The sequence below is a fragment of the Ooceraea biroi genome, chromosome 7 (assembly GCF_003672135.1).
Source record: "Ooceraea biroi isolate clonal line C1 chromosome 7, Obir_v5.4, whole genome shotgun sequence".
Lineage (NCBI taxonomy): Eukaryota > Metazoa > Arthropoda > Insecta > Hymenoptera > Formicidae > Ooceraea > Ooceraea biroi.
Window position 1 is genome coordinate 6060270 of NC_039512.1, and position 23887 is coordinate 6084156.

The 23887-nt window shown below is 38.6% G+C and overlaps 1 protein-coding gene across 1 annotated transcript in view; it reads left to right on the forward strand.

Annotated features, from left to right (window-relative positions):
• LOC105282071 (prolyl 4-hydroxylase subunit alpha-2) overlaps positions 1–23887 on the forward strand; it is an 81547-nt gene that overhangs the window by 40397 nt on the left and 17263 nt on the right. The window contains exon 3 of the mRNA XM_011343779.3: positions 18491–18689. Within this exon, the coding sequence (XP_011342081.1) occupies positions 18505–18689 (185 nt within the window). The 5' untranslated portion in view covers positions 18491–18504. The remainder of the gene's footprint in view (positions 1–18490; positions 18690–23887) is intronic.

The window sequence follows — 23887 nt, forward strand, 5'->3', positions numbered from 1 at the left end:
CCAGCGAGAAAAAGAATTACGAAAGAAGGAAACAGGAAAGAAAGGGGATAAGAAGAATAGCGGTGCGAAGTTGGAGAGAAACGAAGCGTACGTATATCGCGAGCAGCAGAAGGAAGGTACTTGCAATTTCGCGGGTCGATACACGTGCAAGTGGGAGATACTAATCTCGGCGCTCGTGTAACTTTTTCACCCCGGGAAAACGCGTGCATGAGCCAACTCGAATGATCCTGCTTGATTATCGTGCGAGCGGGCGCGCGCGCACGTGCACCCCTCGTGCCTTCTTATTCGTGACAACGCGAATTGAATGAATTAGGCAGGTGCATGCATAATTGCAAATACAACTCAATTTACATATAAATATATGCCAGCGTCTGAAGGACTTTAAATGAAGACCGTCGTGGTGTAACTTCGCGCTAATCGCTGAAGAGTGATGGAGATATTGAAGGCAACCGAACATTAACGAACAATTTTACAAGAAAGAAAAATATCTTCTTTTTACTTTTGTCTCATACTAGTACACGTAATCAAAATGTCTGGTTTGCACCGCGTGCATTTTTCACCGCGGTTATCATGAGAACATTTCGCGATATTTACCGCGGCGTGAACAATGAGTTCACGGTCCTGCTGGCGAAACGAATTTTTCTACTTCTTCGGGGCTTAATCCCAGTGCGGCTTCTACGACTCGTCCTCCTATTTACGCAAACTTAATTTGCAGACAGGCGTGGGAGAGGAAATGCGATTCATTTTATTTCCCGGCAGCAAACTTTTTCACGTCAGCGTGATGAGAGATTTTTCCTTGTACGTTAAGTGTATCTACGGTAGACGCATCAGTGAATAAGGGGTTGCAACTGTGTAATCTTTTGCTCGTTTTCGTGAGCTTGTTAAAAATAGTGTTTTACATTTTTACAAGCGGTAATACCCAGCTGTTAACTCAACAATCTTAATATTTTTTTCGCTATTAATCTTTTCGCTACGGCGTGCTTGAAAGCGAGAGCACCCAGTATATACGGGATGCCATAGATAACTGTTCTGCGTTGACTTTGACGCTCACACCGTGTGCGACACCAAAAACAACACAATTTTGACTGTCCAAATGTTCCATTTTTCTTATATCTAGTACTAGCATCCCCCGTCACGCAGGCTTCGCCCGCGATATTATGTGTAGAATTAAATAAAAACACATTTTACCCCTTCTCACCCGTTAGAGGTGGAATTTCGGAAAACCCACCCTTAGTGAGCACCTACGTGATAGTAGGAATATACCCTTAAAGTTTCAAGTCGATAGGTGCAGTGGTTCGGGCTGCACGTTGATGAGTCAGTGAGTGGTATTTGGCTTATATATATATAGATTAACAATGCAAGTTTATCACATAAATGGAGAATTGTCAAAAATTGAGTATAATTTATGACTGAAATTATATACCTTTCGTATATAAACTTTTTTATATAGGGCGGATATACATATACGGCCTTTGTAGCGAAATAATTAATTATAAAGAGCATGACATTCTGCTGTAAGGTTGACATCTTTTCCTTAAAAGCTTGAATCTTGATACTTGAACGCAAGTTACATGATAGTGTCATTTTCATTTCATGGGAAAAACAGTTTACTTAAAAATTTTCTCTAGCGTGTCATTTACTGTGATGTGTCCGCGCCATGCATCTGTTTCTTCACTGTTGTCATATCTTTGTTCCGCTTTTTTTCTTAGGAGTAACCTTTAATCTTACCTGCAGCTAGGTTGGATGATAAAAGCGGATTTACGAACAAAAAGATTTCTGCCGCGAGCGAGCAACGGAAATATACTTCCAAGACGCCGCCTGAAACAAATCGTTTATTTGTCCACGTGAAAATATTGCCGTGCCTTTCCGGGGCAAATTGCGAGTTTCCGGCCGCTCGTTAAGACGGTATATCGATCCCCCTTCGACCAGGTCTAGTCCGTAACTTAACTCTTGTCTGACATCGACTCTACAGAGACCGTACAGTTGCTGTCAGGGCGATTACACATCGTTCTAGAACACGTTGATAATATATCAGAAAAAGAGAGAAAGAGAGAAGCAGAGAGATATCACAAATTTTTAATCAATTTTGATTGCAACCCCAACTTCAATTCAATCGATTTCGAATACAACTCCGAGGAAAATTAAAGCCATGCATCTATATTATGCAATCGCTGCATAATCAATTGTTCGCAATTAATGTACCGTTAATTACGTACATGCGCCATAATTCCGGAATTATCTCGTCAAAGAAAATTATGGAAACTAATAATCACTTGGAGTGAAATGATGCCCGCGTGGATTTCTCTTAAATATTATTCTGTGTTCTGAATCCGATATTAATTACGCTCAATGTGACGTTATCTAAAATAATATTGAGAGACTATGATACACGATATTACAAGGATATTGCAATATAATTTCTTTTTGTTATCTATAATAAAAATTTTCGTAAAAATTGTTTAATGTTTTATTATAAAAATATGCTGCACTATTTCTGGAGCAAGAGCATCTTTTTTCACTGTCCTCCCTGCCTCTTTAAGGATGCTATTTGTTGATATCATTTTCACAAAAGCTTTAATCTCCATAAAGAGAAGCAACGAGGGAAGTAGAGAAGTATCGTCTTTCAAATTAATATTATTTTCCTAAAATATATTCTCTTAAGTCTCTCTCAACAGGCTGGGATTATCATACTACTTTGTGGACGTCATTTCGTTCCTGTTACATTATTTTCTTTTCGTATGCACGTAGCATCGTGTAATTCGTGAATGTACGTTATTTTTACGTAAAAATGTACAAACATGCCACGTGCGTCGCATGTCACTTGCACAAGTAAATGGTATTTAAGCATTACATGCGGGATAATACATCTCAAGAATCAGAGCTCCGAAATATATCAATTTATAATTTCAAGACTGTAATGTTATAAAATTGATAAGCATCTTTATGCGTTAAATTCTTTAAAGAATTCTTTATTTCTTTATTGTTTTGCTGTAATTATAGATTGATGAATTTAATTAATTGATGTAATCTAATATTATTTTACTACGCATAATGCAGGATAATTTATCAAACTGAATTGTAATAATGCATTTGACATTATTAATGAAGAATATGTATATCTCTTCTGAATTAGTAATAATTGTTAGGAGTAAAACTATCCATATGTGTACATACATAATAGACGGTGTAAGCTGATCTGGTGAGCGCAATGGACGCGGAGTGCCAGCGGCGGATCGTACCGTATATATCGGTTTTGTGTCAGTTCCAGCATGTCGACACACGGGACTTTCGGTCTACGATGTCACAAAACGATAAATTTTTCCGCTTATATAACTGTGTGCTTGTCGTCCTTTCTAACTCTGATGTGGAGACGAGTAAAACTACATCCAGAAAGCCAACAAGTTTGCCTTTTTACGTTTACATAAATTTCATCAAACTCTTATTAATCGACTAGCTGCATGTTACTATTTTCCCCTGACATTTCGTGGATATTTCAAGTATTTCAATCATACTTGCGCGTATGCGAGCTTGATTAGTAAATCGGTAAATGTATTACTTAGATAATAAAAATTGTGTGTCTGCCGCACTTTCCAATTCGGACGTGGAGTAAAATTACACATAGAAAACCAACAAATTTTTTAAAAGAGCATTCTTCTCTACTGTAGTAATTTTTTGGATTTATATACATATATATTTATATATACGTATACATTTTCTATGAAGCTTTTCAATTTGTCGCGTAGTATGCAAATTTTCGCGAATGCAGGAATTATTTTTATTACACGGGACATACGTGAAAATGATATCACACGGGCAACAAAATAGCGTACTTTCGGAAACGGTTCCAAATTGATACTGCTCTGTGCACTGGCGATAATATACCCACCGTGCATTTTATGCGTTTATTCGACATACTAGAAATTCCGTAAATTAGAATCCGCCGACGAGAGCTACACGAATTATGGCACAAATACTCTGGATGTCGGGGGCTAGTGGGTGTTCTCGGATAAAGCACGAACAGCGCGTCGGCGATTCGCGCGACGCGGCAGCCCTTGGTTGCATTTATGTGCCGGATAAAAGCGTGGACTGTATATTTTTCATTATCTTGATAGGAGCTCTCGCTTTTCCTCCTTTTTTTCGCCTCTCGGCTCGTCTTTGAGTTATTGCGGCAGGCTCCGTGCCGCTGCAATATATCCACGTTAACGGACATTAAAATCCACAAACAAAGTGAGGCGCGAGGAATGGGCGGGTTAATTTTATTTCCTCACAATGACTGGTCCGAACTTTTTATCTCGGCGCGAGAGATGCACGGCTCTTCCCTTCACGTGCCGAAGTTCGCGAGAAAACAGAAAACGAAAAAATATAGTGGGTGATTCTGGTCGATATGTCAAGTCAAGTTGATTATATTATTTTATACTTGTTTTTTACGAAGCTATTTTTGCGAAAAATTGTTAAATATATAGAATTGGAAAATAATTTAGAGCAATATGGTAATTCACGTGTAACTGATGCATTATACATATTTTGGTCTTAAAATCGGAAACGTCAGTAATGTTATACTTTAACTTAAGTTTGGAAAATGTATATATAAAAAAAACTTAAAACTTAAAAAGAGAAAAGTAATGATAGGGTTTTTGAAAACGTTTCACGAATTGTGATTCAGAATTTATTTGAAAATGTTGAAATGTGGTAGCAATTATTTAGCATTTCACATTCAGCAGGAATTATCTACATCATATATCTATATATATGTCACAATAAAGATTTCTACGTCATATATCAATTTGATAAGAGAATACGTGCATTTTATAATATAAGCCGACGACAATAAACTAAAACGATTTATTCTCTCTCGCTCTCTCTCTCTCTCTCTCGACTGGAAAATTACTTACAATCGTATAGGTTACGAAAATTGCTCGCATCAATTTATTTGTTTCTAATATTGTCGTTCGAGAAAATATAAAACTTTGTTTAAGATACTATTTTTGTATTTCTATAGTATTTTAGGTCAGTTGGAGTATCTGATAACGAGGTCACAAAAAATATCTGACGTTGCAGCGTTTTTCATCATTGTGTTCAAAATAACTGTTACGTAAGCAGCCGTAAATTTCTTTATCGAACGATTTATCATAATGCTCATCGACTCTAATAAACGTCCGCGAAGCCACATCGGAAATCAGAAACGCCGTCTGGCTGATGAAGGCTTCACCCTTGCAAAACATCCTTCGTGTAGCGCAATATTGCGTTGTCGCGTCGTCGCGTCGTCGCGTCACAAAAAAGATCGCCGTATCCGCCAAATATCAGCGTCGCGGTGGAAAGCGCTTCCGGTGTGGGTAAGCAACCTCGCGGAAAAACGGTAACGGCAACCCGTGCGAATTCACGCCACGTACCCACGTCGAAATCAGCGCGTACCTCGCGAACGGGCGCGATGTTTTCCTCGCATCCCAGCTCCCATTTTCCGCGATATCCGCCTCGGCCGCGGAAAGAGCAGGCGCGCTTCCTTGCAAATTCGTCACACGTCGTGCCGCCGAACGGCGGCTGCGGGCTGCATTTGCACGGTACGTCAAAGTTGGTGGAAAGAAAGGATAGAAGACAGACGAAGACAACCGCGGGCTGTCTGTCATCGAACATTCCGCGAACGTGAAACGTTGTTTCACCAGATATTTGAAAAATCAAATACCAAAAATTCCTTGTTCTTTTTAATCGTTCGTTTTACCTTGTATTTAAAAATACCTGCGAGCATCTGACAGACGGCCACGTCTGCCCAACGAATGCCGGGGATGTTGAAATAAATTCGCGGTTTGCTCACGGGAAAAGGTCGATGTGGAATTCTGAGCGAATTGGATATAGTTATATAGAAATATGCTTTTTATAGGGGGAAAAGAAACCTTTGAAAGTGACATGAAAAAAAGTGAGTAAGGCTGCGGGCGAGAGAAACGGGCGAGAGATGCATGAGTGGTAACGGAATGCGGACGTCGAAGTTAGCGGGCGCATTTGAATGCACGAGGAAGAGAGAGAATACGGCGGATACTCTTCTAGCAGAGAGGATATATATATAAGCAGTCATAGCGATGAATAATACATTTCTCCCGGTGGCCGGGCGATACATTATGCCGAATTCTCACTTCCCTCCGCCGCGACGGGCAACGCGATGGTAATGTCGCTTTAAAGACCGGCAGAAATCATGCCGAGTTTTAAATGGCGCGCGAATTAAGCGGAAAAGGAACGATGCGCCGACGAATAAAAGGTCCACTCCGCGTCGGAAGATCGTCGGGGATCGTAACAGAGGTGTTCTGGAGCCAAAGATTTATGACTTTTGATGAGTTTCGACGCGACAAACTGTTCTTTGTCGATATATATTTATATCTTGATGATATTATGTTTATATCTTGTCGAAATGATGTTTTGAGTAATTTGAATCTGACAAATAGGAAGAATTACATTTGCGAGAACAGCATCTGATTAAATATTAATTGTTATGTGACAGTCAATTAATTATTAATAATTGAAAATCGAAAACTTTGGAAGGAAGTAAATTTATATTTATCTGGTATATTTAAAATGCCGAATCATCTAATGTAAAATACTTACCCAGATTTGTGATATTATATTGAAAATTAATTGTCTATCGTATCTGTGTGATTTTATAATTTTATTATGTACAAAAGTCAATTTTATAGCGGTTAAGACATTTTTATGCGATGAATGAAATTTGGATGTGCAAATATTTCTGTTCTGCGCCAAAAGTCCGTTTGCGCATTTTCCGAGATTTATTCGCGAATATTAGAAGGAACGCAAGTCTCATTTATTAGCACGCGAAATCGTTTCGAGTTTGAAACTTTAACACGTTTTCTTTGACGGGCATTTTATCAGATTTTTCGCACTCTGAGAAAATCGGGAACACTCAGGCAATCTTTCTCTCTCATTGGCGAGAATTAAAATTAGAGAATTTTAATGAAACACTAGAATTTTGTGATTTTTCTCGACTTTAAATTAACTTCTCCATTATAAGAAAAATTAATTTTCGTTTTTATCTGTTTTAATTTCAGTATATTAAATTTTAATTCATCTCACAGGATCTTTCAGTAAAATTAAAACCAAGTCTTTCCCGAAACACCTCATATATTTCATTACTTTTAAAAGGATTGTCCAGGACTACTCTTTATTCCTAGAAATTTTACATTCCAAAGAAGTAAGTTAACAGAGTCGGACTAGAATGAACTTGAAAATTTTTATTTCTTATTACTTTTCCGGGTACTTGGAGACTATTCATCATGTTGCAGTCATTTACATATCGCGCGTGTTAATTTTGTTTGCCTAAATTATTTTGAGAGACTTGGCGATACGCGCCGCGACTGGCAATAATTCTCTTTTTCGCGCTCGTATCCTGCATGCATTTCCACGTCGGCGAACGCTTTTATCATATCCCGTCTACCGTCGGTCGGGCGACAGGTAAAGGCGCGAAAAACTCGTGGAAATAAGACGAAAAGCAAGACGGGGCTCGTAAACCGGAAACGAACGCTTCCTCACGAAGGCGATTACGGGTGTATGACGGAGGTGCATGGTGCGTTTAAAGCTTTTCGCCAACGGTTTTATATTTTCCCTCATTTCGCTTCAATATTTTCCCTTGGCTTGTTTGTGCTTTTCTCATTTCTTCTGTCGTTCCTTTCCGTTGATTTTTACTTGACTTGCTCGCTTGATATTAACGCCCGTCGTGCCGCCCCTGCAAAAAGGAAGCACAGAAGAACACCCGGAAAGCGGACATTCAATATGCGCAACTGCGATGCAATCGCGTGCCCAAAGACCTTCCAGAGAGAGCCCCGTGGAGTTCTTATTTTAGTAAATTTTTCCAGAATATTATTTATATTTATATGCTGTATTTGTATGTATTCCATGTATTCCATGTATTACTCTCGATTAATCAGATTCCGGACGGATCTTTTATGGGATCTTTGCAGAAGATACTACACGTTGCGTCTCGCGCTCGAAACGCTGAAGGAAAAATTGCGCAATAAGCGATAAATGATAAGCAGCCCCGGAGTATACGTATAAAAGTAGTTCGAAAGTATTTAATAAGCCGCTTCAGAGGCATTCCAAGGTGCGTCGGGATTCTTTAGGGCTAACGCTCCGTGAGCGGATCATACTAAGAAAAAGTAACTTCAATATCGGTCCGCGTTCTTCTTACTTGCGCTGCTTACTTAACCGAACTCGAGGGCTTACGGAGGCACCGTGGAATGTCCAAAAATAATCTCCTGCCATGTAGACTCAGCTTGTGGTAAACTTGCTTCTGGTAAGCTACTTTTCTCCAACGCCCAGCGTTCACCGCCTAGTGCAGCCTATACTTCCTTTCGCTTATCGACTTTCCGGCTTTTTATTATGCAATTCTTATCGATCTTTATCGAAATACTCCGCATTACGATACTTTTGAAATTTTTTATCACGAGCTGCACGTTTTTCTTCTCATATACATTAGCAAGAATTTTAAGTAAATCATATTTGCGATACAATTAGCGCGCATTTGACATAAATTAGCGAAGACTGATGTAAAATGTGGCTGCGCAACACGCGACATCCGGAGCTGTTTTATCAAAAGTACCTACGTTTATCTGCGATAATATTTTAAAGCTCGTACATTCGGGGTCGTGCGCGGTTGGCTTGTCGCTCGACATCAGCATAGTTAATATTACAAGAGTACTCTGTATTATGCAACTGGCACGAGCGTCGGCTTGTTTTTGACCGGAGAAGGCGCTCATAGCCGTTCGCCGTGACATATACCGTGAGCTTCCGGTGCACATCCCGTCGTTACACGTTCCGCAGAAACGATAATTATGGCGCGTGTCGCGCATCGGTGATTTCGCCCGCGCTACAAATCGCGGAATTAGCATTTCCCGCGCACGTTTCCGATTTTCGCGCTGACGGTGACGATCATCATTCTCCGCCGCTACCACTGCTACGACGACGATGACGATTCTGCAGTTTTAGCACGAGGATCGATATCAACCTCCAATCTGCGACGACCGCAACACGATGACGACGACGATAATGAGGACCCATCGTAATATTACAGCTTGCTGAATAAGTTCAACATGCCCTCGCTCGGTATGTTTAAGCCGATCTGTCTTGGCACGCTTCGTAATTCCGACACGTGGCAAGTGCTCGTACGTGGAAAAAATTCCTGCTGCTTTCGCCGCACGCCCTAATTAATGGTGACGCGTCGCTAATTAGAATGTCGTGTTAACGTCCGGGGCGCTCAAAGGGGTTGCTGCCGGGAAGACTTTGACATAAATAAGTCGCGGATGAAAGCGCTTCAAGATTGAGAGTTTAGATCGTGCGATACCGTAATTACGCAGAGCCAAAAAAATCACTCTACTTATCCCACGAAATGCTATTTAATATAAAACGCGTACCGACTGGCACTAGGAGGAAAAAATTTCGCGTTAAGCGTCACGGCGACGCGGCTGTAATAATACTCCGGGAGAGATGTGTATTATCATCATTACTAGTCTCTCATTTCTAGTCCCGAGGGTCCAGGAAAATATAAGCACCTCGCGGATTGAATTTATACCGTGGGCATGCACACGTGCACACCTTTACCTCACCGGTCAATGATAAAAATGCAGAGAGCGTCGAAAAGTGGATGCTAATTAATGTCGGGTGACCGGAAGTAGGAGGAAGGCGGAACGGCGATGATGAGCGCCGAGCGGTTTTCTCGGTTTCACATTTATATTAAAAGTTTTGCACATTAAATCAACGTCGCGGCGCACGCTGGTTTATTCCCGTGACAAACGTATAATATAGAGACAGCTTGGCCTCCGCGATGCACTACATTACGGCACGCATATAATACGAGAGCGCAGAGACAAATGGGTGGCGGTGAGGCATAATGGTACAAAGGAAGGACATAATAAACCACCGGGCGGAGACGGAGAGCGCGCGTTTATAAACGACGTCGTAGGTGTGCATCAGGCGAACTCGCGTAAGATCATCCGTTAATTATTTATTATACTGCTCCCACGCGCGAACGATATACTCATTGACTTTTGCTAGTCGATCGTAAAATTCACTTAATTCGCCGCTCTTCTCAGCCTGATAAAAGTCGGTAACGCATCGTATCGAAATTCATTAGGCACAGTTCATGGGAGTTAATTAAATCTAATATCGCTGCTGATATATTGGGAGTTAAATATCACAGTATTTATTTCCCGCGGGAGAAGAAGGTCTGTTTACGATACGCGAGTTCGAATTTCATTGATGAAGCGCGGATTTATTGTAACTGGACGCGCGTTGCTCTTGCCTGAGGGCAATACGGACATATTTAGTGCGGTTGGACGTAAAATAATAACGAACAGTACGCGTACGCGTGTGTGGTTTCATCAGAACGACGTGGAACTTGCAATTCTCGCGCTTTGTTTGTTCATTTATTTTTTTATTTATTTAGATTGCGTATAAGCAGTAGCAGCAGCAGCCAGCTCGCGTGCTATGCGAGTTACGAGCGACGCGGTTTTGGGCCGCGAGCCTCGCCGAGCACAGGTGCAACCACGGATATGCAGCTCGTGCTGTAATTTAAAATTCATTTCCCGAATGAATCCAAAATGAAGCCGATGTATCGGGCATTTCCGTCGGTCGGAAGTCTGTTATGCGCTCCGTGAAATTTCGGTGGCAGCATGTACGTATGTGTTACGCATGTACATTTGCTTGCGAAATTTACATGTACTCTCTCAGTTTTTTATGCAACAATGTATAGATACACACGCGTTAGCATAATTTTTGACTCTAACTATATATAATGCATGTAATGCATAATTAGGTAATGTATACATGTAATACGTCCGCGCGCGCGCGCGTGTGTGTGCGTGTGTCGCGTGCGCACATGCAATATCTGATTCAATAATCCTGCGGAATCGGCGATAGCGACGATGAATAACGCATTTCCAAATCTCGTGAATTACAGCGGCACAATTTTCTTCTGCATAAATGTGTACGTGCATTAATATTGTTTTTAATATTTTACGTTAATTATATAATATCGGTATTATATTTTATGTAACATCTCTATATAAAATCGACAATAATCTACCTAAGGGACGAGAGGGAGAGAAATAACGCACGCGTGCCTGTTTTATTTCTCTGCGCAGTTTATGAATGCGCTTCTATTCCACGGTGGATAAATTTATCAGCATTAATTATTATTAAAAGTCGAGAGCAACGCATTATATTATTACATTACGTAATTGTGTAATATAATTAATTATATAATAGATTACGCATGATCTGTGTTATTTAATACTTTTACATAATTAATAATAGTGTCGAGATATAATTTCGCATGAAAATCTCGCGTCCGCGTCACCCTTTTTACATGATTTGATTGAATAAAAAGTGTACAAAAGTGACGCGTATTCAGCGCACATCCCCTTTAATTTTTTAAAGAGTGCAAGTAGATGTAAGAGCGGTAACTAAGTCGACGTGACAAAAGCAACAAAACGCTACAAAAACAGATCAAATCAATTACTTTTATGGGGATACGTTGGTTTGTAGTACTCCTGTACGCTGTTACCTCGAGCACGTGCACGTTCTCTTTAATTTCAAGAACGAAAAGCGTAACGGTGTGACAAAAAAGGAACATGAGAAAGAAACAACGAGACGCCCAATTACTTTTACATTTGTGCTGCGAACAATTCGGACTTACTTACACATTGTTGATAATCTGTTTTCTTTCAATGCAAGCCCCCGCGACACACGACTATGCAAATGAGATAATTAGTGCTTTCTCGCCAACGTAGAATCGTAAATAATGAACATCGTTACGCAATCTTATAACGTTGAGGACCGAGTGTACGACTTTAATGGAAGGAAGTAAATCGAGTAAACCCCGCTTGTCGACGAGTTACGAACTTCGTGTCAGTGAGCAACTTACAGAAATTAAATAGAAGCAAAATTAGAACTTGCTGCGATCCGAATCGCGCGCAAGACAGCTCTAATTCCTGTTTCAATCGTGGCGGAACTGTCCTGTCATAATTCCCAGTCGAAAAACAATTTCGGAATGTCTGCAGACTTCTCGCTTCCGCTGGGAGACCGAAATTGAATGATCGAATAATCGTTAATTGTTTCCACGATGGCGTTTGTCTCGACAGATATTTATGACAACGAGGAAAACTCGCAGTAAATAAAATTGAATCGATCATATCCGAGTTTCTGCATCGGATTATTATTATACTTTGCATTGAGCTACGCTCGTGATGGATAATGACATATCCATCCACCTCTATCGAGTGTCTTCTTACGTTTATACGGGAAGAAGAAAAAGAGGGGAAAAAAACAAGAGAAATATGTATGTTAGAGGATCTCCGTTGTCGTAGAAATGCGGAACACGCGAGAGAAACGACACGCGTACTGCACAGTCGGCGATAAAAATCCGAGAACGAGAACCCCGCCGCGAAATAAAATGGAAGAACGTTGCCAGGCATTCGATAAGCCCATCCCTAGTGGACGTTCCGCATTTCGCCGCGGGTTAGACGGGCTCACGGATGTCGATAGGGACCGAGAAAAAAAGGGTCGGCTTGGAAACTGATCTGAACGTTTTCCCAGCCCCGAGACTGTGCACACATCTCTCTGCTCTCTCTTCAGAGGAACAAAGAGTTGAGAGTTCACGAAAAAGAGACGTATAGATACAGTATATACACGTATACATACACAAGACGAAATCGCAGGTCTATCAATTGTTGCTTTGTTTTTCTTGATTCGCGTTATTTCAGTATATGTATACTATTCTATCTTATTAATACAAATAATTGCAACTAATAGTTTAAACTGCTAATTAATATTACTTAAGATATGAGGATAAATATGTAATACTTCTGATTATAAATATTTTATTACTCGTTTAAATTAAAGTCGATTGTAGATCTGCAATTATTTAATGATGTATTTTATTTCTCATTTTCAAAGTAATTTTATTAATCAAGGATTATTTCTTCTATTAATTTTGGGGAATTATATATTTTGGTTGCCTTGATTAGATGAGATAGAATACTGAGATCTTTTTTATAGTATGACCGAATTTTGTATCGTCTCAGTAACAAGAAAAAAGAATTACATGAATATATCTGACAGTAAGTTGGAGCCAGTTACGAAAGGAAAATGCTTGCGAGGATGGTTGCGAATAATTCATCGACCGCCTAGTTCGCAGCTCGTGTAAACATCCAATTTACATTCATCTGTTATATGTTATATGTGGAAAAGACACATCAAATGATTGCAATTCTTGTAGATATATTTGACGATATCAACATTGATCAGATATGATTAAATCATGAAAAAATAAAGAATTCTTACGTTTATACGTAAAATCTCTTATTATTTTCAAAACTGCGGGATTGTGCAACGCATAATATACAGATTGAACCATTTTAGCAAAAGAATATTACAATCAACATATAGAAATGCATCTATAATATTTATAAAATAAATAATATTTTATAGTGGATTTAAACTGTATCATTTTATGTTCTAATTTTGAGAAAGTGCATTTATAATATTTATAAAAAAAAATATATTTTACAGTCGATTAAAAATGTACCGTAACATTTTACGTTATAATTTTACGTTACATTTTACAAATACTAGCGAATCATATACAGGCACTTTGACACGTCTACGGAGTTCTCGTGCGGAAATCATTCGACGTGTGATATCAGCTGCACTTGCCTACTTATCAGGAAAATCAACCTCTCGTGGCTCGAACTCGCTAACGAAATACTCTCGGATACGTCGGTGGCCTATATATACACAATATCGCTTCCCAAGAAGTTTAAGTTTAATTACCGAAGGATGTGCTCCGGCACCAAGTTTGCCTCTCATCTCATGAACGCGCGGCACTTGTAAGTGACCGCGCGACGCATTGAGGCGCATGGCTCCGAGTTTCGAAATTTCGAGGGATGCATTAGTTCTGGCTTCAAGAACTCGATGACTCGCGGTGGAAGCTTCGACTTTAAATTCTAGCAGAAGTTTGTATCTCCTACATGTAGGAAAGCTCAATAGATAAATTGAACAGTTATAGAGAAAAATGCGATAATAATAATTCTATCTATTTAAACTTTGTTCCGAGGAATAGAATTTCGAAATTATCAGGATACCGCAAGCAATTAATAGTTGATTGAACTTATCTTCAAATATATTATGCATTAAAATGGAATGCATATTTTATTGTTGCTGCGTGCCCTAAGAGATAATCTCGAATTATATCGAGGTATATCGAATAATTGTTTGTAAAATTTCTCGCCTTCTAATTTATTCCAAGTAAGTACCACAAAAGGACAACTTACGTTTTCTACATATTCGCCCAATCCGGCTGTTAGAAGTAGGGTCAATGAGACATAAAATCGATGAACTTAGTCGGCGAGAATTTCTCGTCAGAATTCCATACCGTGGATCCATATCATACCGAGAATCTTGACGGGATCAGAATAATAAGAACTCTTTGGGGAGGGGTGAGAAGAGGGCATTGAATTAATGTGAGTTCAGGTAAGGAATTTAGGTGGACATAATGTTGTTCGGGACACTAGTCGTAAACAATTTATTTCAGGCAGATATCTCAGTCGTTACAACATTCATGTGTTATTGAAATAATCTTTGTGTCGGAATACGCTTTTGGATTATACATTTCCGAGTAGCTATAATTATTTGTTGAATGTTTGTGAATTAATGAGGCCCTGATATTATTCGGCAATAATCGACTGTAAGATCAGTTGAATATCGATTGGGAATGACGCCTGATCGCCTCCGTTAATGACGATCGAAAAGTTTCGCGTACTATAAACGCGGATCAATGCTAACGAGAAGCAATTTCTATCGGAATAATTCGAGGGGAGAGAAAACGCTATTGGGGCGCGAGAAAAAATAGAAAGGGGAAGGGTCTATCGGACGGAGACGCGAGCGGGCGACCCTTCGAAAAAGAAGAGCGGATGGAAGTCGCAAGGTCGCGCCCCGGCTATATAACGAGTTCGAACGAGCAGAATCGGATGACATCCCAGACTGGGTAGACAAAGGCAGACGGAGAAAAATAAAGGGACAGTACCAGCGAGACGGCGCGATCATCCGTCCGGAATTAAATTGGCCGCAGGCGTAATGCTCGCGAGGCCGTGAAATTACCATTTTGAAGCTGCAACGCGCTTTCAAAGCCGCAGTCTTTTTGCTTGCATCATCTGACTACCGCGATCTTCTTATTAACAATACGATCACGCTTGCTTCTCCAAAGGCCGAGTAACACACGTTGCGTCAATCAATCGGGTGATATTGTGATAACTCGGACTTCGGAAACCGAATTGCAAGAATTTGAGGAGCATCTGTCGTTAATATCGCGATGGAGAATTGTCAGTGTATCCGATGAATCTTCCATTTTAATTACGAAACTCGCTCGCATTTTGCGCCGCAAACATTCATTGATTAATATTGAAACAGACACGTCGACGACAAATAATACGCAATAACGCGCGTATTCGATAAACAAGAGTCGAAAGAGACAAATTGTATCACGTGCATGCATCATGCAGGAGGACATTGAGTTAGTTAATTGCTAATTAGTGCGAACTCCTTGCCAGTATGCGAATAGCAGAATGTAAATGATTTTTGCGAATTTTCCTGCTGGCGGTAAATCGGACAGACTCGTCGTAATCTCTCCAAAGGATCGGCATTAATTAATCGCCTTACCGAAAAAAGCTTGCTCGTAAAACGAGTTACCACACGACTGAGCTTAAAATCTAAAAGGAGCCACACAGCGAAACAAGAAAAACGCTTATCGAAAGCGTGTACAAGGAATGAAAAAGTACGCTGCTTATGTTATATCACCGTTTGCGTGCGCGTTTGTTTGATATAAATGGAAAGCCAAATGGAGAAATACAAATGCAACGTAGATATCAAAAAACCCTTTTGCTATAGAAACTTGTTTTCCAATAATCCTACAAATTTGTTTTGCTTATTTGTATCTATTGATAGGAATGCTTTAATCTTGATTAAAATACAAATTTTAATCTCTTGATATTTCTTTTTTTATATGTAGAAATATGATGTAAGGTAACTAAACGTTATTTAATGCTTTTCTTAACATTTCTTTCATGATGTTTAAATTTTTATTAGAGAAAAGATAGAAAGCTTCGAATCTAAGCGTGGATCCTTTAAGTGTCACTTTAATCTGCAAAGAGCGTTATCCGGCAAGAGTGTTATCCGGAAGATCTGACAAAAAAGCGCAACGTAAAAGCGAAGGAATCGAGGAAAAGGGCAGATCAAGTAATTGAAAGTCTTAATATGTAAAAAGGATCCTTGTTAAAATCCATGAAGAAAGTTCTGCATCAGAGAAGACTTTGAGTCACCGCGTGCCTTTAAAACAATGCATGCCTTTTATCGTATGTACACGTGACCACATGGTCACGTTGGATTTACCTCAAAGGTGGTTTCAAGCTTGATTAAGAGGGTGTGGAAACAAAAGAGGAGTTAAGAGGGAGTGAGCCAATTTACGGTACGCGTAATTAGGGTCCTTCCTGAGAAGGAAGGAAGAATAGATGAAAAAGCCTGCCGACGAAAAATAATGTGGATTGCTGTCACTTTGTCATCACATTCTCACCCCTGAGCGTGAAAAATATTATTATATGTTGTATATTTTCTTGTCAGCTTGATGTGGTTCTATCCTCACAATGAGGACATTTTAAGGGATTTTATTTGGCGATTTGTGCGTGATTAAATTGTTATAATTAATTTGTTAAATTTATTATTTTATCAACTCTTATCTATATATTATATAATATATTATCGTGTACCTGTTATTAACTTATAATCTTTTATGGATTTCGTTCAATTTTAGAAATTATTTATGGATTTTACACATTATTATGTATTACAGATTTATTTATTATGTACGCGATTTAATGAGAGCAAATATTGCGAAAATACAACGTACACATAAACATATCTAATAAAATCATTGCGTTAACATCAGGAGTGATTTTCATTGAGTTTTGTCAACGAATTTTGCGACATTTAATGTATCATTTATAATGTGTCATTTATAATTTTCTCGATGTCCTGCATCGTCATTATGGGATTAAGATGTGATGCATTAATTATTCTCTGATCATTTATTATTTTGCTGATAGGAAAATGCTATCATCAACGGCTTAAGCCAATGTTTATAAATGTTTCTGAAGTAGTCGCAATCACTCAACTCCTTTTACTGTGTATCTCTTTGCGCTCTGTATGAGCATCGAATATCGCAACACCGATTTATTCGTGTATTGACACACTTCGCACTTTCAATCCTCTCATCACGAGAACGGCTCTCGAGAGCGGCCGCAGAGTGGAACGAGAGGTAGAAGCTGCGCGACGATAGCACGGAGGGTGGAGAATTGCTCACTATAGCTTAAGGGAATGCTGGATGAAAAAGGTGAGGAAAGTTTACGAGCTACCGTCAGCATAACGGAATAAATCGTCGATCTGACAGGTGTAAGTCACACACAGTGTCAGTGATGCTTAGCTCCATTAAGTTGCATCAATCATAAGCGCATTCAGGCATCATGTCTATCCTTGTATCGTGACTATTGCTTATTCGAAAAAACGGCAACATAGATAAATGCCTTATGTTATTAATACTATTTAATATCGATTTCGAGTCGAGAAATTTATAAATGGTAAGAAATTTAAATAATAAGCACGGATTATGATTTAAAAAGTTTAGGAAAATGTGACTCGCTATCAATTCTTTTAATGTTTAAGAATTAACAAAGTATTGAGATGACAATATAATATTCGGCAATATTAGGCAAGATCAAGCAAAATTTGAGATAAATGTGAACTTTACGGGATTTCCAACTTTCCACTAATCGTAATTTTAACTAACAAGAATAGATATTGGTGATATTTTGTCATTTACCTTCATGATTAGCGACGAAACAACAATTTTTTATAGCAAAATTTTGAGTTCCTCGAAAATATGTGTTTCCAATTCGTGTTTCTCTTTTACGAAGAATAAAATCCCGTAGAATGGGATCAAATCGATTTGTGTTTGCACAGCGCAACTCAGTTTACTGAATTGAGACGGAAGTTCAGCGAAACGAACGTACGTAACTATGCAGAGACATTCATTATTTGAAGAATATACGAATAATAGCTCGAATAATGTTTTCATTCGTTAATAATGCTGAAAAACAAATACGCTAGGAATTATATAAATGAAATTCAATTGAATACAAAGATTATTTTTCCGATATCGGCTATTGTTTATTATAAATCTGTTTTATTAATCAGTATCAGTTTTAATCGGAAAATACTGAATATTTTATCGTCATAAATATTATGTTATATAGAATTTATGATTTATGTCCGTAATTGCACGATATAATGTACTTTTATGAAGAAGATATATTTATAAATAAATAATACATAATGAATAAATATCCTAACTAAAATATATGTATTATAAACTATGTTTATTTAATTGCAGTATCAGGATAAGAGATGAAGAAGACGACTCTGTTAACCGTCGTAACGATTTTGCTGTCGATGACGACACGCGATATCGTAGCGGAACTTTACACCGCTTTGGCGGATATGGAGGAGCTGCTGGAAACGGAAGCCGTGCTGATTGACACACTAAACGGATACATCACCGCGCAGGAGCAACGATTGGCGACTCTGAGAAGGTAAGAGCATCGACACAAATCACTCCCGTTAGCACAACTCACTCAGGACTCCAGATTGATCCTCTCTAAAAGTAAACTGTTAGATGAGAATTTTCGCGAGCCTATTCTGTTGCTCGTTGATTAAACATTATCTCACGGCGCTTTAAAGGATTTCTTGATACTGATCTCTATAGATTTTCTTCAACGTCACTACAAAGCATACATTTTTATTTTCGAAGCGCGCTCTTAGATTTTTCAATATATTTCTCTGTGTCTTACGTAATCCGCGTCAGAAGTCGTTTTCCGTTTTCAATACGGATATAGGAGATTGTCGTCCTTTGTACCGTTGCTACTAGTGCGGATGCTGACCCTGCTCTGTATATGCTGTGTCAATTCTTTTTTTTTCTTTTTTTATTTTCATGTATATTTTTAGCATGTTGTCCGGGGTATCAATATTTGATCAACCGTATGTAACGAATCATTCTGCAAGAATAATTTTTTTGCTCGCGCTCTCACGTTTTGTCAAATTTCTATTTTTACCAATGTAAATATCGTAAATAATTGAATTTGAAGCAGTTAGCGAATATTATCATTTGATTTTATTCTATTATGACATATTGTGCAAAAATCGTTATTGTTTATATAATACCGGCGTTAATTAAATGCTGGTCGAGGAATTATATGCGATGTAAAACTTGAATTGTAACAGCATCAATATTGAACACAGAAAGTAAATTATTGGAACGTTTGCTGGCATAACGACTTCCTCGTTCCATTTTCTTCGAAAGGGCTGCTAAAACGAGAGGTGATTAAAGAAGGTGGGAAATTTTACAGGAAGTCTCGTGAATGGATCTCCCTTTCCAACCAATTGTCTTTTTCTTTCTATTTCTCCGCGAGTGCGATTTGGCATGCCGCCTGATTCGATACCGATCCCGCGGCTATCTCCATGGATAAAGAAAGAAGTAGAAAGAAATGGCGCGAAAAGAAATAAGAATGGATACATTAAGATCAGATCTCGAGTCTACTAAAATCGGTAACGCTGAAGAGGTAATCATAAAATTGAATCGTGAAATGACAAAGTACATTTACGGTACGTGAATCTGTACCTATTGTAAGAAGCGGAAGAAACGTCGAAAATCATGTTTTTATGCCAATGCAATCAAGAAAACAAGCTACATAATTTATAAAATGAAAGCAGCCAAGCGCTGAAAATGTGAAATGTAATTTTTTCAGGTACCAGTGACGTAAACTCATACTTTAATGAAAAATATAAAATATAAAAATATAATGAAATATTGTAGTTTTCCATAAATGACCGACTCGTATCTCTGCCATTTATGTTATTTTACTTGAAATTTTCTACTGACACAGTATTAATACATATTTAATCAGTTTACCTCAAGCATTGTTCACGATTGAAACTTCTATGAGCTGTTTTTCAAACGTATACCTTTTTGAATTGTATATCCTGTTATCTAAACGGAACTGTGTACGAATAATCTTTTTTACAAACACGCGTGCAGTTAATCCAAAAGGCAGTTTAAACATCGCTGTTCGACGCAAGCGGCAGCCGGTGAGCGGTGGATCGAGTAATACACACGGGACAGCGGAAAACTTTTCAACCAACATTTATGTAGGACGATTCCACATGGAATTTAACACACTGTTGACGACTGCACGCGGTCGCTCTCGAGAAAATCCTGTCACGGACACTCGACACGAGAAGTGCGCCCGTCGCGAACGTGGATTTTACTCACCCTGCTCTCAATTTCTATGGCCATTCAAAACTCGCCGATTGCAATCAGATCACGTGGCGGTCATGCAGCCGTAGAATCCGCACAGATGCGCTGGTAGCTCGCTCCTCCGTGAATCTCATTCATCATGCGTTCATTAATTCCGCAATAATCAGAAACTCTCGAGTCCTTTTAATGCGTGATATTTTATCGGAGACAATATCGTTATCGGTTTCGTAACTCGATAATGTCCCTCAAATCTGTCGATTGAGATTAATCGCGTGGAAAATAATTCCTCACAAACGTCAAACAGAAGATTTCAGTCATAATCGATTAATTATGCAATTTGACGTAATAATTTGACGTTGTACCGTTAAGCACCTTTGTATTTATTCTAATTATATTTTGTACCAATTACGTAACGAGTTTCCAGCCTTAGTTTAGTCCTAAGTGGGATCGTTATCCGTTGAATCATTATTCATACGGATGGAGTTTGCAATGTACTCGAAATTTCCGGAAACCAAGCTATAAATCAACTATCACAGCTGTCTGTCATGGTCGAACTATGAAATACGTAGCGACAATCATTCGCGAACGAGTCTATCGTCGATTGAACGGTTTCCCTTCTGCCTGCTGACACTTGCTCTTCCCCTTTTTCCCTTGCCTTCGGTCGCGTTCCGTTTCTCGTTTTGCATGGATGTTCAAAGTTCGGCAATTGCAATCCAGTCACGTGATGGCCATTTCATACGAGTGGAATTCAAAGGCATACAAACAGACCCGCGCACACACGACGGCACCATGTAATGCACACATGTATGCAAAGTGATAGAGATAACACATGTAGATACGATTCAAGACTCCCGATACCGGGCGCACGTAAGGTTGCGTGTATACACGCTGTCGGTTAACAGAGCCGCATCTTCCTCATCTCTTATCAATACTGTAATTAAATAAACATAGTTTATATTACACGTATTTTAGTTAGATATGATATTATCCATTTATTGAATCGTTTTGTTCATAAATTTACACTATATTATCGCGCAATTGTGGACATAAATCATCAATTCTCTGTAACACAATATTCATGACGATAAGAGCATGAAATGTTCAGTATTTTGTAACTAAAACTGAGGTATTGAATATCATATAACGAAAATGAATTAATAAACAATATCCGATTTTGGAAAAACTTCGTTAAATATCTATTTTTAATTAAATTAATCTCTCTATCGTTATTTTTAATATTTTTGTTTTTGTACGTGTAAATTCGTCAGAGATATTTAAATATGTCGCGTACAATTCCAGCAGCGTGCGTAGATCAGGGTTGATATACGAGTAATAGTAACAAATGGAAGTGCGTATGGTTTGCATTTCATAAAATTTTTCATTTTATTCAGTGTAACTTAATAAAATGAGTAAATCCCGAAAAACGATTCTGAATTAATAATCGCCGTGCTTTTCTCGGCGCGAGAATTTTGTGTCAAATATTGCTGCGAAACGCGCGCTTCATCCTGTGAAGCAACTGCACGAGTTCCGTGAGTCGTTGGCGAATGTTAAATTGTTAAACGGTTTCTTATCTCGCCCGTGAAACTGGCATTATTCCGATTGAGAACAGTATTTTCAGACCCGCTTATCCAATATCGCAATCACACGCAAATCGGTTCCAAGTGTATATTGTCCAATGCAAAATTAGCCTGTTTGATATTGCGAATTCGTTATTCTCAAGGTTTGTTGATGGAAATTGCGTGTATCTCGCTGCATCGCACTACGTGAAGCTAAAATTAGCTATTTTTCCGTTTCCGAAAAGTATAAATACGAATGTATGGCGAGCCATTGTTTTAACTGAAACTGAAACAATGGTAACGGTCGACAACCACTTAGGCAAACTGAATTTTAAACTAGGGATTTAAGGGACAAGCAAGTCTCGAGTTCAGACGCGACCCAGCGGAAGCGCCATTACTGGTATTAATAATCGCGATTACGGTGGTACCGGTAGCCGTTCAGCACTCCCTCGAGAGGGAGAGCTTCGGTGTAATTGGCTCCGATAAGATAACAAAGTTCTATCACAGTCGTCCGCGCCTGTAACTATTTGCTTCTAATTAAACGCTCGCGCGACGATCGATTTGTTTTTATCGTCGATTCGAGGGAATCGCGTAGACGAACGCAGAAGCGAGTATCTTCCTCGAGTACCTTCATTTAACCGATATTCGTTACCTTTAATTAATTGCCCGCGGTGATCTTCGATTTTTACCGGCAAAGGTATGGCCGCTGCGATATATATACAGATATTTGCGGTGGCGAATATGAAATCGAGAGGTATCTGTTGTTTTCATACGCAACAAAAAGTTTCCATGTTAAAAAGGATGGTCGTACGCCTCATTACGCCTACGGTGTAATTTAAAAATGGGATACATCCGTTACGGTTACCATGATTTTCTTCTTTGAAACTGTAAATCATGTTTGTCTCATCTCGACATATAAACAGAAGCTGATAATTTAAAAAAAAAGGAGCGATTAATGATTGGTACATTAGAATCGACTCTGGAGATATTCGATTTCATCAGGATCAGAAAATAAAAGGAAAACATGTGTTTACATGCGTATATTATGCGTGTATTCGCATGTGTACGTTACCTATATTTAATTTTCCGGTAATTAGAGGAAACATGATTGGAATTATCGACGAAATTCCGGTAATATTTCTCCTTTTCGCAATACATGCCGCCGCGAAATCGATCACGCGGTATGCAGCGCGTGATATTCAACCTTCCCGGGATAACTGCAATATTTTCCGCGATACGGCTGAATATTCAACAAGCTTAAGATTTTTCGATAGAACTGCGTTTATATTTTCGATAATAAATCTGATTTAATTATCCGACAATATAACTCAGACTTTAATGAAGATTTTCATAATCTTTGCGTATCAAAAATTTATACGTTCCACCGAGAAAACGGTGAATTTAAGAAATACACTATTTTCTTAAGATATATAACATTTTAATCACGATAAAGAGCAGCAAGTCCACTATCTTGATTTTTTAACTTCTCGTAAGTTACCTATATTACCATAGACGTTCTGTATTTGTCATATAACTGTTTCTTATTGAAGCATGACATGAAGTGAAAGAATTGCACCGTCTGTTGCTATAATAATTCTTGTCAGTTACGCTTCATGGTACGCAAGACGCTATTGAAAATTGCTGAATAAGCGTCAAGCTACATAGAAATTGGATGTCATTTTAGTAAAATGATGCGTAAGATATTACGGAAGATATTTTTCATTATACATGGCACTATATTCAGTTAAATTCACGTATCAACCTAGAAAAATCCAACAAAGGGGCGATCTACATTTTTTCTTAATTTGAGAAAATTTATTCTGAAACGAAAAAAAATATAAGTTAAAAACATAACTTATTTTCAATAAATTCTTCATTTATTCTATTCCTAGTTTTCTGCCTTAATTTTTTCAGTTATCTA